At 46.2% G+C, this 16664-nt stretch overlaps 1 protein-coding gene across 8 annotated transcripts in view; it reads left to right on the top strand.

The window, feature by feature from the left end:
- Nucleotides 1–16664, top strand: part of MRAS (muscle RAS oncogene homolog) — a 41317-nt gene that overhangs the window by 9175 nt on the left and 15478 nt on the right. For 3 of the 8 annotated variants that reach the window (XM_037397716.1, XM_037397710.1, XM_037397717.1), the window contains exon 2: nt 13437–13647. In XM_037397716.1, coding sequence (XP_037253613.1) covers nt 13455–13647 — 193 coding nt within the window. In that variant the 5' untranslated portion in view covers nt 13437–13454. Of the gene's footprint in view, nt 1–1936; nt 2054–13433; nt 13648–16664 lie in introns of all 8 variants that reach the window. The other 5 variants (XM_037397714.1, XM_037397713.1, XM_037397715.1 and 2 more) reach the window with 3 other exon arrangements.

The raw sequence follows: 16664 nt of genomic DNA, 5'->3' as shown, positions 1-16664 counted from the left end.
ATCCTACATCTGATATAACCATCCTTGGAGAACAGGGCAGGTATCACCTGAGCCCATCCTATGCTTGTCCTGCTTTGCTTCCCCCTGAGGAGACCTTGGTGGTAGCTGCTGAAGGATTGTAACTCTGGATTACAAGTCCAAAGGTTATGATGAGCCTTAGCAATAAGGTGAACTTGAATGATACTTGCAGCTCTTCCCTCAGAAAATATTTTGTAGCTCAAAGGGCAGAGTACTGGGAGAGAGACTTTTCTGTTTCCTCCATGTGCTATGGATGCTTTCAGATTTTGTCTGCAAACGTGTAAAATAGCAGGCATAGGGAGCTGCGCAGACTAGTTGTTTTTCTTGAGGTTTGGTCTGGTCTGAAGAGATGCTGAATGCTCTGTTAAGATGCTCTGCTGAGCATTGTTTCCTCTGCGCATTCTGCAAAATGGCTCCATGCAGCACAGAGATGCTGATAAGATGCCGCATCACCCCTGTCCTGTGAGCAGCAAGTGTTATGTTACAGGAGATTTACCTGTGGAGTATTAAGTCCTTCTCTAAAAGTCTGACTTGGACTGAACGCCTGTAGAGCATGGAAAGTCTTTCATGTCAATCAGCAAAGTTAGCTAAGGGAATATATAATTTCTTACTCTTTTTTTGCAATGTAGCAAGTCTGTTTAATTAAGCATCTGGGATTTGAATTATTAAATAATGGAACAGTTTCAGTCTACTTTCTGTTGTACAGATCTCCAGCAACCCTTTTTTATTCCTCCAGCAACCCTTTTTTGTTCCTTGGATTTTTAAATTATAAGCTTCAGAAACTCTTTGAGCCTCAGGAGGATGGCTTACTGGATCCGGGAGTGCAAAGAAATACAACTCTTATTCTAAGGTCTCCTGAGCACAGCAAGTCACTCCCTGTTGTTTACATACCAGCCTCGCAAGAATATGGGAATAAATGTTAGGTTGTTGAAGCAAAGCAGAAAAATAGTGTTTTCAGGCGTATCCCACGTTGAAGCGTCTGCTTGGTTTTGTGCAGCGTAAGAATAAAACTTTTTGCTGCACAAAACACGGGGAGCAGTTCTCTGGTTTGGAGGTCAGATTGCCTCATCTGGTTTGGGGTAAAAAAAAAAAGAGAAAAATAACAGTAGCTGCAGTTCCTGTAGGCTTGGGAAGGCTCACAAAGAGATGGATGGGTCTAGCTGAGAGGTGGGAAGGGGCAAAGATGAGTTGTCAAAGCCAAAGTGGTGAAGGCTGGAGGTGGTGGAGCAGCTGGGGTGGTGGAGACCTGCTTCCTTCAGGGCAGCAAACGCGGAGCTGGGGAGGGGAGGGAGTGCTTGCTAGTGTCCATGGTGGGGACAGAGGTGCAGGCAGCCCTGGGCAGGGTGTCCTCGTGGGCAGAAGGAGGTGAGGGACTTGCTGACAAAGCCACTTGGCCCCAAGAAGTTCCTGAAATGCCTCCCAACCTCGGGAGTGCTCCAGCTCTCCAAGCCCTCCTGACCCAAGGCTAATGTGCTCTTGCTTCTGTTTGAGACCGGTGCACTTCAAAAGCCTTGTTGAGTGGAGGGGTGGGTGGACATGGTGGGTGGAGCTGATGACCCAAAATATCATTTCCCCTTCCTAGGGCTGGGCGTATACCAAACTTGTGTCTCTGTGTGGTAAAAGAATATGAACCAAAAGTGCTGAGAGATGCAGTGGTTAAATTGAAACATGCTGTGGCAGGATGAAAGTAATCTTGTCCCTTACCAACCCTTAATGCTTGGGGCTTTTTTTTTCTTTTCTTCTTCTTCAAGTGGCTGCAATCCGTGCCATCTCTATCTGTGGTTTTAATAGAAAGATTTTTATATCCAGAAACATGTCAGGACACCAGGGTAAACCATCCCATGCTGTGTTATAGCTTATAAGGTCAAGATAAAACGTAAGGGTATCTACAGTTGTCGTTTGTGTTTTATTTTTGCAGTGCCCTTGAATGTACTGAAGCATATGAAAGACCCCTGTGTGGATTGAATGTCCCTTAGGGAGAACCCAGCAGTACAAAGAAGCACCAGATCCATATTTCTTGCTCTCTCTGTGTCTGGTATGTAAAATATGACGCAAATGAGTTACCTGAGCTGCCAAGACTAAGGCTAACATCTCTTTGCTTAAAAAAAAATCTGTTTAAAAACAATGGCACTATATAGGCATAGGAATGGCATATGGGATCTACCATGAGGTCAGAGCAACACAACACTGCATCCCACTATTTTTGAGAAAAGACCTTGATGTCTTTACTCCATTGTGACTTTGCAGCAGGATAACTGTACTTCACGGCTGTGTGGTAGATGGAAGTTAAAAACGGATATTCCTGGGCTCTGATGGCAGAACCTAAACATTCCTATGAAACTTCCTAGCCAAGGTCTCAAAAGGATTGAAAGTCAGGAGAATCTGAGCAAGGAAACCTGTTCAAACAGGAGAGCAGAGTAATTGAACCAAAATGATGCTCTGGAAGAGCTAAGCAATGACCAGGATTTTTTGAAAGTAGCTTTTGATTGGACTGCCATAATCTAGACTCAGAAACTTTATCCAGTTACTTTGCTTTGTTCAGTTCATGTGTGGTCTTACCTGTGAAATGACCTTTCCCATTGCCCAGGTAAGGCAGAAGTCCTGTACACTTGTGGGAGCCAGCGTTCTGTACCACTGCAGGTACACCTACATGTAGTACCACTCACATTTAAGGAAAAATGAGTACATCCAGCCACAGTAAATTATGAGCAATGTGGTGATATCAGTGTTTAACCAGTATGTTACCCTCCTGTCCCATCAACGGTCCTTAGCCACCCCTTCGCCTGTACTGAGTGGTGTGTTTGCTGACTGTGTTGCTGTGGGGAGGGAGTAGTGGGTCAGCACTGGCTAGCCCAGCACATCTGCTCATCCCTCTGGAATGGCATCCCTTCAGGGAATGTGACTGCACAGTTTCTGGAAATCTGTTAGTACCAGCCTGATACGACAGAAGCCATCATCTTTGGTGAGAGGCAGAGTACCTGGAAGACTGACTTACATAATGAGTATAACCATGTGTGATGTGTTTCTCCTATGGGAATGCTAAAACCAGTTTATAGGGCAAAAGCAGAAGATGTTATTGTTTGGTGTGTGTAAAAGATGTTTTGTGGTAATGGTAGTGGAGGGTGTGCCTCTCGCTTTTCCTTTAACTGGGGAGAGACTGCTGTGGCTTTTAATTTTTGCCTTTTTGGTTTTTTTCCCCACGGGGCAATTTATTTTTGAGGGGGTTTATCTTTTCATGAAATTGTGAGTGAATTTCTGATGTGATTGCACAGAGGCAGTGGTGGTTGGAGCCCTGCTGTTGCCTTGTTCGTTGGAGGTGCTTCACAAGAGTGCAAAACTCTTTTGAGGTATGATTTCCCATAGCATGCTAATCGAGTGAAGTGCTGTAGACTTGCTTGCTGGCACTGTTTAAATCCATAATGCAGCACCACCTGCCAAACCATGGGACATAATGGAAGTGTTAACGAATGTACATATATACCCTCTGATGCAGCTGCAAGCTGAATGACTTAAAAGTTGAGGCAGAGGGTTTAGACTGAGCATAGGAGGAACCAGGCTTAAGGTATCCTGATATGTGCTGAAACTGAGGGGTAGAAGGGGTGACTACAGGGGTCTAAAGTTGGGTCACGTGATCCATAGGGTGCTTTCAAAGATACGCTGATTTTCAGCTGCTGCTCTGATACATGGAGTCATCTACTTGTGACACCTGAAAAGAAACTTGAGCATTCAACAGCAAAGTACAGGTACTGAGCAGCACCAGGTGGGACCCTGGTACCTGTTTTCTGGAGGGGTGTCCTCGCAAGATGCTTCTCTCCGGTGCTGGCAGGGTGAATATGCTTGACAGGAGGGAGAACTTCTGTCATGCGTGGATAAACTCTTCCTCAAGGGTGGTTTGGCCAGTTGCCCGCTGGTCTGAGTGTCAAGGTGTGCATTTGCCACCAGGAGGACTTGCCCAGACAAGCAAGGAACAGGAGGAGGACAGCAGGGAGGGAGCTCACAGCAGGGAGGGAGCTCACAGCTGAGGACGTTTCCAAAGAGAAAGGCTGAGAAGAAGTGCCAGGGCTGGCCTGGCACTTGACCAGGGTGCTGGTGGTATCTGTGCACCCTGTCCTCCAGCAGGTTCGTGGAGAAGCTGTGGCTTCGTGGTGTCACCACATGTAGGGCAGAGGAGGGGGCTGCGCAGCCACCCCCATACCTAGCCCCGGGCTCTGCACACACTCCTCTTTCGGACAAGCTTGTCAGATTTGCCAAGTACGGAGTTGCCTCCCCAGCATGTTGTACATAAATAAGAGGCTCACGCTCTTGGCAGACACCGTGACAAGCCTGGAAAAAATGACTGTAATGGGTCCTGGACCAGCGATGAGATCTTGGAGTCTTCCAAGTGACAGAGTAATGACATGGACCTGGAAATGTCTGAAAAATAGCCTTCCACATGGTTCTGGGATTTAGAGTCAAGAAATTCTACCTAAAATCTGCCAAGTGCCTATTTTGGTAAACATGCGAGATGACTGTTCCTTCATCTTCTGAAGTCCACGCTGGTGCAGCTTTACTAAGCTCCAGTGTCATGGACTAGCATGCTCTGGGCTCTTCTGTACCTGTAAATGAGTATTAAATGGGTTGTGGGGAACCAGGAGGACTGTCCTTGACCCAGGAGCCTGAGAAAGCTGACAGAGCATGCTACAAGCCTGCCTGGTGTCCTGAAACATCTGGGCTGCCCTCTAGCTTACAGGTAATTCCAGGGGACACTGTGATGCAAAAGGGAACAGGTAATCTGTCTGTTTTTCCATAGAATATGGACAATAGTCTTTTTGCCTAGAAAGGGCATAGTCATGAGTATTTTTGGAGAAGGTTTGCAGTAGAGCACAGGTTTTGGAAATAGCCTGGAGATCCCCACTCTTCTCACCTTCCTCCCTCTGCCCCAAAGGAGGGAGCATCAGCCTGGGACTTGATAGGATTCACCCATCCCCTTGTAGAAATGCTACTACCAGGGACCATCACAGCCTTCAGCTTTTTACTGCTGTCTGAAAATATGCAAAATATATTTGCCAGGAGGGAAGGGAGTCTTTAAAAAGCCATTTACGTCCCAGAAGACATCTGGTAGCAACACTGGAGATGTAAAAAACATTAAATACCAAATTGAGCCTGATTGGAAGACAAACTGGGAGCCAAATGCGTTGATAGATTTGCAGGAAGGTGACTGGAATGAGATGGCCACGTACCCTTTCTATCCATAAACAGTCTCCAAACCATCCTTAGGTGCCATGAAGACTGTGCGTTGGCTCAGTCATGCCTGCCCTGCACACAGCGTGGTGTCCTTAAGCCTGCAGCACAACAAGCCATCAAGGAGCTGGGTGGAGAGGTGGGTGCACCCCTTCTTTTGGCAGGGGGATGCAGGGCTGAGTGAAGGTAGGGTGGAGCCGTAAGGATAGTTCATGCTGGGCAGTTCTTGGAGCTGCTTGGGATTCCCCCACAGCTCTGTGCTGCAGTGCATGAATTCGTTGCGTGGACTGCTTCTGCCTGCCCAGGGTGATGCTGGCTGAAGCCAGGAGGGCTGTGCTGTGCACATCTGGCTGCATCACAAGTGGCAGGGCCACATGCAGGCGGCAGAGCATCTGGCTGCAAATGGAGCACTGGTGCAGCATTGGGCTGTTGCTTCGGAAACCTTACTGAGCAGCGTAAGAGCAGCAAAACCACCCAGGGCAGTGGATTTGGGGTCTTTTTATTGGCGTGTCAGCAGGCTGGGATGTGTGGGAGGGAAGCTGCCCATTTCCAGGGATTGTGCGAGCAGGAAGGGCAGCTATTGGAATTCGAAGCTGCTTCCTCCACTGTAAATTTGTTCTTGTTGTGTTATCTCTGGTTGGGCAGGGCAGGGGAACATCTTGGCTATCTGATTTTTTGCTACAGTATGCTTAAGTCAGCTTCACTGGTTCCATGATAACATAGGAGAGGTATTCCTGGCCTCACTAGCCAAGAATTTTCAAGAGTAATAGAGGAATCTGTCATCCTCGGTGTCTCGTGAGAGCTTTGGAAATAAATGAGTAAGGAAAGGGATGGTGGGTTTAAACACACGAGAAATGATGGGCTGGCTTTCTCAGGTCCCAGTTACTGTGCAAGGATGCTCTCATGTCATGTCTTGGCAAAAGGCTTGGATCAGCCTCCAGTGGACTCCCCTAAACTGGAAACTATGCAGTTTTAGTCAAGGTCTGAGACGTACAGCAATGGATCTCATGTAGCTGCTTTTTGGTCTCATAGCTGAATTCTACAAAACTGGTAGCAGCAGTGCTGTAACTCTGCAGATGACCCAAATCTGACTCAAGTGTTGTTTTTAATTAAAATAATAATAATAATCTGGCTTCTGCATCTGACTGTTGGCTTGTCAGAGTGACAAGAATCTTCTTACGTATTTTGAAAAGGGCACTACATCACCAAGAGAGATTAATGGAGTTGCTGTGGGAGGTGGAGGAGTAGTTGGGGGAGGGAAGCAGAGTTCGTTTTGGATGGCATTTGTCAATATGATTGACGCATGCTGTGCTGCATTTACATACAGATCAGGACGTGGACAAGCACGTGCTTCCAAGTGAATGCCGGTGAGCCCCCGCGCCCAGCCTGGCCACAGCCACTGCCACTCAGTACTGCAGCAACGGCTCCTTCTTACTGCTTAGGGTTTCGCAGCAGGGGGGGAGGGGGGGCCGCCTACCACCTAAGCAATTTCCAGTGACGTGGCTTTTTATTATTATTATTTGTTCAGACTATAATTCCATGTTTCCTGAAATAACTACCAAGTATTCATCAGGCAGCTACTGCCTTTAGCTGCCTTTTGTGTGAATCTCAAGTGCTTCATTACTCCCCCGGTGCGTTTTCTTTCTCTTACAGTAAATCCGAGCAGCATCTGTGTGGTGGGGGAGGCGATGCGATCTTGGGTTGAAAAGGAGAAAAGGTTTGGCTGGCACAGGAAACCAGCGAGGAGTTCAGGGAGTGCAGCCCTCGGGGTACAGTATCTTTTTGCCCTAGAGGAGAATTCACGTGACCGCTTCCAGGACCCACAGCTACATCCTCCAAATTCAAAACCCAACCAGTTGCAGCTCTTTATTGCTGGATTTTATTATAAAATTATAAAATTGAGGATTTTATTTTTAAACAGCAGTTGGTTTATGACTTCTGTTTTTTTCTCCTCTTTAGTAGCAATCTGATAGTGCTTTGATCACTGCTCCAGAAGGAAATGCCTGTAATTTCCTGTGCAGGTCTTGCCAGGTGCTGGGCTCCATCAGATCTCCTGGAAGCTGATGGGAGTTGAGAGCGCTCTCACCTGGCAGGATCCTCCTTAATGGAAAACCTCAGAGAGCTGAAATTACACTTGGGTTTCGAGCAACTTAATGCCAATGCTACAAAGGGTGTAAGGCTCTGACTTCCCACATGACAGATCTCTTCCATGCTGACTTTCCACTGAAGACTTGCTCGGAGTCCAGCTTTTGCTCGGTGCATCCTTTCTGAGACATTGACCAGGCAGGAAACCTGGCTAAGAGTCAATCATCTTTATTTAATAATAATTGGCGGTGGTTGTTCATACACTTATGGGTCCTTTGGCTCTTGAGGGTTTGGGACACCATCATGCCTACTTGAGGGAGCACTCCCTGAAGTTCATTCGGTCCTGATCAGCATGACTCAAGGGACGCAGCTGCCTCCAAAAAGGGCATGTCCCGTGTTTCAAGGATTGCCAGTAGCTCCCAGTCCGAGGGATTGCCTGCAACGCATGAGGCTGAACTATTTTTGTACCTGGCGAACGTCTCTGGGTGTGTCGTGGTGGTTGTGTGGCTGCAGCCAGCAGTCTGCAAGAGGAACAGAGAGGGAAGTGTTCAGATCTGCAAGAGTTTCAGCCCTGGAGGCACTGCATGGAGCTGCTAATGCCTGCAAAGTGGCCGGGTAAAAGGGCGTAACAGAGTGAGCTGTGGCAAGCGAAAGAGTTATTAATTGTAACTGTGGGAGTAGTTGGCAGCCTCAGTGGCTGATAGTCTTCCTCAGCCTCAGGTGAGGGTGTCTTCAGGTGTGCAGAGCTCTGACAGGGCATGTGTGAAGAGCTATCCATGGACCAAGGCAAGCCGATAATAGAAAAGTTCCCTTGGCCGTGGGTTGATGGAATTGCTCAGCACACATATGTGTACCTGAGTACGGGCTAAACCTCAGCCTATTGCTCCAGCGGCACAGGCTCCCTAAAGCTGTCCCGTTTGGAGAGCTGCAGCAGAGAAGGGAGCTGGTGATTCCCACGCAGACCCTGCTGCAGCTTTTTCTTGAGGTTTCATAACAGAATTATGCAGTTTGTGTCATGTGTTGCCATGGAGACTGTAAATCACTGTCATGCTGGGCTTCTCTGTCAGGGAGCCAGTGTCTTTAATTGCACGAACCTCCGGCAAATCCAGGGCTTGGTTCTGAGCTCGTTTACCTGCTGTAATGGCTTTGCCCGGGGAGCTCTGCCTCCAGAAGAGCAGAGTGGAATCAGGGATAGCAGTGCTCACTCATCTGTATTGAACATCTGGGGTCAATTTTATTATTGTTATATGTGGCCACACCTCTGCTCAGCTGGACAGAAAGTATAATGATTTACAAAAGCTTAGATCTGTCCCACTTGTGTTCAGGGCAAGATTTGCAATGAGGGTGGGGATTAGATGCACTACCCACATGTGGTGGTGACCAGTTGGGGCTTGGTGGCCCAGTCACACAAACTAAGCTGAATTTCTCAGTCTTTGGTGGTTTTGTAGTACTTTGTTGCTCCAGGGGGATAGCTCGGCCCTTCCACTCCATCCCCATGTTCAGACAGGTACGCAGGGTTTTATGCAGTTTGCCTCCATACAAAATCATCTTTACAGAGGAGTCTTAGCCTCAGCAACACTCTTGGGTCAGTGTTTCTCTTTTCCTTGCCCTCTACCCCAGGAGTAGCCGCATTTCTGACTGTCTCAGCTTTACTGGCTTGTGCTGTCAGGACACCGGTCTTGCCGGTGCATATGAAAAGAAGATGGTGGTGTAAACCAGCCTCCTTCCCGTGACGTAACCAGAGTCCTGACAGGATTTGTCAGCACAGGGTATGGATCCTTCTCTTGGCTTCTTCAAAATAAACAACTATATAAATTGTAAGGTGATTAGCATCAGAGCTTATTAGTGTATTACCACATGCTGCTTTGTATTCAGACAATAGATAAAAGTGTCTGTGCTTCATTTTTCTCAGTCAGATCTACAGCAAACACGCTTATTCTTGCTCCCATCTGAGGAGGACTGTGTCAGTGCTCTTGCCAAAAACACAGGAAAATCAGCCCGAGCCTTGTGCACTTGCCCGTAGCAACGTAATGAGCCAGCACAGAAGTTCTGTACACCTTTGGGAGTGTTTAATATTTTCCAGGTGGTGACATGTGTTGTTTTTAAGGTTTGATTTATTGGCTGGTTTAGATGATAATCTTGTCAAGGCATGAGCTGTCTACTTGCTTTGGTTATTGGGGCAGGTGGAGGTGTAGAGGGATTGAAGTAGTTGGCTTTTGGAGGGTTTGCGTTATGTACCTACATGTTGGGAACACAGGACCTGCCGTCTCAGTAGAAGGAGGATTGTTTCCATGAGCCGTAGAAACAGCCCTGCAGAAACATCTAAACTTGCTGCTGCCTTTTGACACTCAATAGAAGTTTTCATCTATTCATCCTAGCATCACCTAAAATACAGGGGTTTGTGCTCAACAAACCAGCCTACACTTCTTGATTATTTTTTTTTAAAACTATTTTTTTTCAGTTCAGTCCTTGCATTTTTTTCCAGGCTACGCAATACCCAGTCTGGTAGCTTAGACGTACAGTATGACCAGAATTCTAGAAACAATGGGAAGCAAATGCCCCAATTCAACCCATAAGCGTTTTGGGCAGAGTCACAGTTTGTACAATGGGCTAAATATTATCCTAGTACTTTGGGGAGAGTTGCATGCAAGATAAGCTTGAGGCTTCGTAGGAGCAAGTTAAAGGGGCTGGTACAAAATGTCAATGAAAATGTAATGCTTGTCTGCTGAGCAGTAGCTTGTGGTTTTGTGATGAGGTCAAAAATCATGCACAAATGGAGTATGGTTTTTGCATCTGCAGCCTGTCCCGCTCGGTGTCAGTAACAATCGGTCTTTCATACCGCCTGGGCGGAGCCACTCTGCTGTGTAAAGAAGGACAGGGTGAAGTCTTGGCCACAGGCAAAGCAAAAAATTCTCATTAGCTGTGTTGGAGGGCAGGATTTTAGCCAGGGTCTCTGTCCTAAAGAGCCTCTGAGGATTTTCTGACCTAAGCCAGGTTACGCAGAAGGAAAACTTGGTCTTCCAAGCAAAAATGACAAATTTAGTTGAAATTTGTGGGTTTCTGTGCAGGCAAGCATGCTGCTTGTTGATGTGTGATCTTGTAAATGTGAAAAAGTTGCTTACTCTCCCAAATTTGGGCTAAGAAACTTTTCCTTGGGATTCTGGTGAGGAGCTGCTCTAAGACTGGTTGAGACCTCAGCTGGTGCTTGGTCTCCTTTTCCCCATCCAGCAGCTGCAATGGAAATTCTTGCTGTTCTCAAGAATTTCCTCCAAAGATAGTTTAGAAATGAGCAGAGTTGATGGTGTTTCTCTTTGCCATGAATATTTTGGCTTGTCTCAACTCGGACAAGAAGGCTTTGCAGTTCTTTCCTGCCTCAGCGTTCTCACCTCTGTGATCACCCTCTCTCTCTCCCTCCTATGGGATTTTCTTTTTAGAGAAGAAACGAAGACAGTTCATATACATTTGGTTCATGTCCAGTACACAACTTTAATTAGGGGTCAAGGTATTCAACCTGCACAACGTACAGATTACGCATATGGGAAGTTACTCCTGTGTTTGCAGAAGTCCCTCAGGTGCAAGCTGTACCTTGTCATTGTGCATAATGTGGGGGGGAGCATGGAGGAGAGGGGATTCCCTCATCTAGAAAATGGATGGTTTTTCTCTTTTGGCATTGAGCTGTGACTGTAGGTGGGAAGGTAACTTCTGGAGTTGTGTCCTGCTGGCACTATCTGGATTATGCTGTGGTGATCAGAAGCAAGAATTATCAAGGAAACCTTGTTCTCATGCCTACCTTGTGGACAGAAAAAGCATGGGGTGAATCACTCAACTTTCATCGTCTTGATACTGTCTTTGGGCATTGCTGTGTTTTGAGTGGTGCTCTCACAGCATGCCTCAGGTCACCTGCTAACACTGAATGTTTTCACGGGTTACGTTTTAGATTATGGCTCAATTTCCACTGCTGCTTTGGCCTGAGGCTCCTTTTCACACAATTAAAACTTAAATGTGGACGTTCACAACCGGTTTTATGTTGTCTCCTTTCATGCACTTGCCCACATGCAGGGGAAGGTGGGTGTGTAGTGGGGGAAGAAGCTGGTTAGCAGAGCTGTGAAACGGCTGTGAAAAGCCCTTGCTCAAGTGACAGGTCTCCAGTGCACAGTAAGGAACATGGGCCCCCCACGCGCACCAGGTCAAAAGTGCCTGTTGTGGTTCAATGATTTTGATTAAACTGAAATAGTGATTTGGGAGAAAGGGACTAGAGAAACCAGAAACTGAAGCTCGAAGTCAGGTGTTTTCTTCAATGTGAAGCCAGACAATTAGGGGGTTACGTTCGTGTTTTGAAAAACAGTCCAAGCTGCTTTCGGGCCTCTTCAGAAACGCAGAAATGAAGTGTTTTGTTTGGAAAATATGAACAATGAAAGATTTTCTGGAACAATGTTGGTTTGGGGTTTTTTCTATAGTATAGGCTGAAATGAAGTTACATTAGTTGGTAGCTCGACTTGCAGTGTGCGTGCAGCAGCTGGGCAGCCGTGGCTCCTGAGCACCACCTGGGCCAGCTGCGGCACTGAGCACAATCGGCCTTGCTCGGTGCTTTCTGAGAACAAAAAAGTTAAAAGTCCTCTTCTTCACAGAGAAAAATCCCTATGGTTATCAGGAAGTCCTCCAAAACCTTTGGGGTGGGGGGTGGGGGGAGCACGTAGTGGGGATACAGATGCTGACAGTTCATGGAGGTTGCCTCAGAGCACCTCCTTGTCCCCCTCGGTGCTGACCCCAGCCAGCACCTGCAGCACCAAGAGCAGGAGCAGGACCGGAATGGATGGGAGCAGGTGCCTGCACCAAGTGTCACCGCAGCTGCTCTCGTGCTCGATGGTTTGCGTCAAGAAAACCAATACCAAGGAAATCAACATCCCTCTTAAGCCTCATCATTAGGATGGATTTATGTTGTTGGTTTTTTTTAAAACTGTAAAACCTCCCCAAAAATGCAATGGTCATTCAAATCTGGGAGATGGCCGCCCATTTCCCATGTGACTTGCATAAGCATCACTGCTGCTGTGGGCAGGTGGAGGGCACTGCCCTCCATAGAATCATTTACGTTGGGAAAAACCTTTAAGATCTTCAAGTCCAACTGCTAACATAGCATAGGTACAAAACGGCTTGCCTGGCTTCTTAAATAAGCAGCCGCTGCTGTTGAGTGTTGAAATGGGCCGTTCAGCAATGGCTGCCTCTTCTCCTTTCTCAACACGTGTGCAGTTGCCCAGTTGCAACCGGTGAATTTTTTTCTTTTTTCTTTTAAGAGTCAGTTCCTCCGCAGCTCGCCGAGAGGAGGGGAGCGGTGTGACAGCGCTGTGGGGGAAGCTGCTCGCCTGGCTCTCCGCGCTGTGTCATAGCCACAGAAACCAGCCTTCCTGCCACCACGGGGCTGGAGGTGTCTTTTTTTTTTTTATTTAAAAAAAAAAAAAAAAAAGGCGAAACAAAAACCACCTGTCGTTCCTGGCCTGCTGCCTTCTTGGTTTTATTTCTCAAACATGAAAATGAGGGAGAAGCAAGCAGCTAAGTGCATTTTTGTCTGCTGGCAGGGCCAGGACTGGATCTCTAACTCTGGCTTCATCCCCCACTGCCACTTCTGCCTGCAGATCTGGCCCCAGGATGTAACGCACCAGTTCATGTTTGCTGTACGGCTGGTTGAGCAGCGCAGAACAGCACAGCTCCAGTTTATTAATGAGGTTTGGTCGCTGGCAACTGGAAATTACCCGGAGCTTGGCAGCTGTGCTGAGCCAGGGTGATTTTTGGCATGGCTGCGTGGGCCCAGCCCCTGTAGGAAAAGTGTGCGGATGATACAAGTTTTGCACATGCGTTTGGTGGCAATTAGTGATCCTTGTAGCTGAGGCAGGAGGAAACAAGCACAGCAGTGGGGTTGTCTGCACTTCTAAGTGATGGCGCTGAGTTGCAGTAGAGCTGCTGGGGAGGTTAGGTGCTGCTGCTCCTGTCCAAAAGAACTTTGGATGTCCGTACTGCCTTCATCCTCACTTCCTAGGCAGCAGGTAAAAGCTGCCCTGTGCATGTTGCCCTCTTTTTGTTGCTAACGAGTGATCGGAGATGATCTCTTTCTCCAGCAGATTTAGCACACTGGAAGCATGGCTACAAGTGCCGTTCCCAGCGAAAACCTCCCCACGTACAAGCTGGTGGTGGTTGGAGACGGTGGCGTGGGGAAGAGCGCTCTCACCATTCAGTTTTTCCAGAAGATTTTTGTGCCAGACTATGACCCAACTATTGAAGACTCCTATCTGAAGCACACAGAAATAGATGGGCAATGGGCAATTCTTGATGGTAAGCAAGCTACTCTCGTTGTTTCTCTTCCTTCTAGCTAAGCATAAGAGCAAATCGACTTCAATGCCTCCCACAGCCTGTTGTGCCCTTGTGTCCATCCTGCTCTCCTGTGAGCTGCCAGGAATTTGAGTGCAAACTGGCCTGTGAGCTGCGGTGCATGGTTTGCAGCTGATCTTCAGCAAAGCTTCTGCTTCCAGTTGCAGTGGTTCCAGTTCTGCACAGAAGTGTTTCTTGAAGTGTTTCTTGCAGGAGGGTGAAAACCTATAGATCATCATAGATAACTGGGGTAGGCTTCTATGAAGCTGAATTATAGCACTGTTGCTAATGATACTTCGTTGTGGTTAGGCTCATCCCCTGGGAAATAACAGTGAGTGGGTAACTGGATGAGGGTTATAACCAGAAAGAACATTTAATCAAAACTGTCATCCACTGACAGTGAAAAATTATAACACCTCTTAACTCCCATCATTCAGGCATGATGTTTTCATATCTAGTTACCTGTTTCATTTAAATACAGGTAGGGTACCAGCCTGGGGAGCTGCTATAACCGATACCTTTCACTTCTTTGAAGAAAAACCACTTTTTTTTTAAAAAAAAACACCTACCCACAAACAAAGAAAAAACCCAAAAAACACCCCCTAAACAAAAACAAAACCAAAAAACCCAAACCAGCCAACCCCCCAAAAAACAGAACTAAAAAATCTTGATTCTGCAGGTGAGGACAAAGCCCTGTATTACCTAAAGCTACAGCTTAATAGTTTGTGCTGCAAGGGACAGACTAGCCACAGCTATAAGGGGAATCTCGATGTTAAATGTTTGGCTTTATACAATAATTAGTTAGTATTTAAAAGCAAGCAATTATTTTGTGCCTTAATTACCCAAGTGCATCTATGTGGCCACTAACACAACTGAACTAAATTTAACCTCACTTGTGTTGAGTTCCTACCTCTGCCCTCTTGTCATGAAGGCGCTGAAGATCTTTGGTGTCTCTGTGTATGTGCCATTGGTGTGGGCACAGAAAACCAGCGGATTTGCACGGGTGGTGGAATGTGGAGGCTGGTGGGCATTTGCTGTGATGACCATAAGCTTGGTCTGGAAACCTGAGGTCTTAAGTTGCACTTGTAAGGATTTATCAGATACAATTTAGTGAGTACAAATGTCCCCAAGGTCCTTAAAGAACAGCCATTACTCAGTATTTAAAAAAACCCAAAGAGCATAATCTTGCCAACGTTTTTTCATTTAAATATGTTAGTGGTTGATAGCTGATATGAGGGAGTATTTGTGAAATTGGTCCCCAAATGTTTCTTCTGTTGTCATCTGCATCAGATATACCTGCTCTCATTTAAGCACCACATAATGTACCTGGGCACCTTTTATTTTTTAAAATGCCAGTGCTGTATGAAAGAAAAACCCAATCTTGCTGTAAGTAAAATCCATTCTTTTTAGTCTAGATTCCAGCCCCCTAAAACGAGCAACCTTTATCTTCGCTAGTGTGCCTTGTGTTCTGATATAACAGTACCAGCTGCTGTGCACATTGGTGTTGGCTGGAACAGCCTGGGTTTATTTGAATTATTTGAAAGTAGAAAAAGCATCTAACACTGAATATTTTGAATTTTTGTTTAGTCAAAAAAACAGAAGACAATCCTGACCTGGGTGTGACTGGGCTATGAGGTTGTTTGCCAACAAGCAGAAACTTAACCTTTTGTTTTAAGGAAAAAACCTTTCTTTTGCCCAGACGGAGTTTAGTGGCTATACTTAGGCTGAACTGAATTTGGCTGTGGCCTTGAATGGCATGTTGGGAATCCCTGACTTTCAGAGTTCATGTGCCTACAGATGCCTTGCAGCCACAGAAGTGAAACTGCAGCTTCTCCTTCTCTTTCCTACCGCCTGAGAATTTGAACCATCAGAATTTTGGAAGAAAGGCAATATTATTGCTTGGAAAAGCATGTGAGCCTTTACCATTTGCCCAGTAGAAACATGGCATAAAGACTGACTAGCACATGTGTTTTCTGCCACAGTTTTCTGTCACAGGCTTTGGATTTAGGCCATTCTCAGAGGTCACCATATACTTGGACAGCTGCTCTTGTGGTTGCACGTGGTGACATGAATCATTTGTGGTATAAAATTAGGGACAAACATGATTGGAAGGGTAAAGATGCATCATGATAAATTACTAGACTTTCCAGTTGTCCTTTATGATCAAATCCTTTACAAGCTGATGTTTCATGCAGGGCTTGGTGGGAAGAAGCTGACCACCCCCAAAATAGGAACTAGTTTTAGAAGATGAGACTACCAAGTGAGGATATAGCATGAAGAGCCTTATAAGTTTCTAAGTTTGCAGAAATATTTATTAAAAAAAAAAAAAGCCAAATACATTGGCATCCAACAACTTAATTAAAATTAAAAAAAAAAAAAAAAAAGAAAACACAGCCCACCCTCTTCCAGGCTGTTGCCTGAGCAGTTCTGTACAAAGCGTCTCTAGCATTTGGTATCTGCACCAGCATTATGTTGTAAAAAAACCCTTGTGCTAGCCAGCTTGCATAAAACATTTGGCTTCCCTCCATGAAGACCTCCACCCACATTCATTCAATGGCACTAACTGGCAGTGCGATGAAATGTTTAACTTGCATTTTTCTCCTTTGCTGAAATCTCTCACTGAAAGTAGACTTAAATGGAACAGGCTTTTATTTCACGTTTTAGACCTTGGAGCCAAACCTACATTCAAACTCTTCTTTTGCATATTTGCTCTCTGGCTTGGGCATGTCTCTGTGTCTATTTTCTCATCAAAGAATAGTCTATGATAGTTCCCTGCCACCCAGAAGAATGTGGGACCTGTGTCTGGTGTGTTCAAGTCCAACACTACACAAAAATACTTCATTGTTGGCCTAACACCAGCTTTATAAGACTATCGATGCAATGTTTGGAGGACAAGAGTGGAACAGGGCACTTAACCTGAATAAGGGATGCACAGGCAATTTGTGACCAGCCCATGTTTTCAGTTGCTGCCACCCCAATGA

The sequence above is a fragment of the Falco rusticolus genome, chromosome 8, assembly GCF_015220075.1.
Source record: "Falco rusticolus isolate bFalRus1 chromosome 8, bFalRus1.pri, whole genome shotgun sequence".
In the NCBI taxonomy this organism is placed as follows: domain Eukaryota; kingdom Metazoa; phylum Chordata; class Aves; order Falconiformes; family Falconidae; genus Falco; species Falco rusticolus.
Note: the sequence above shows the minus strand (reverse complement) of the source record. Positions and strands in the feature narration are given on the sequence as shown.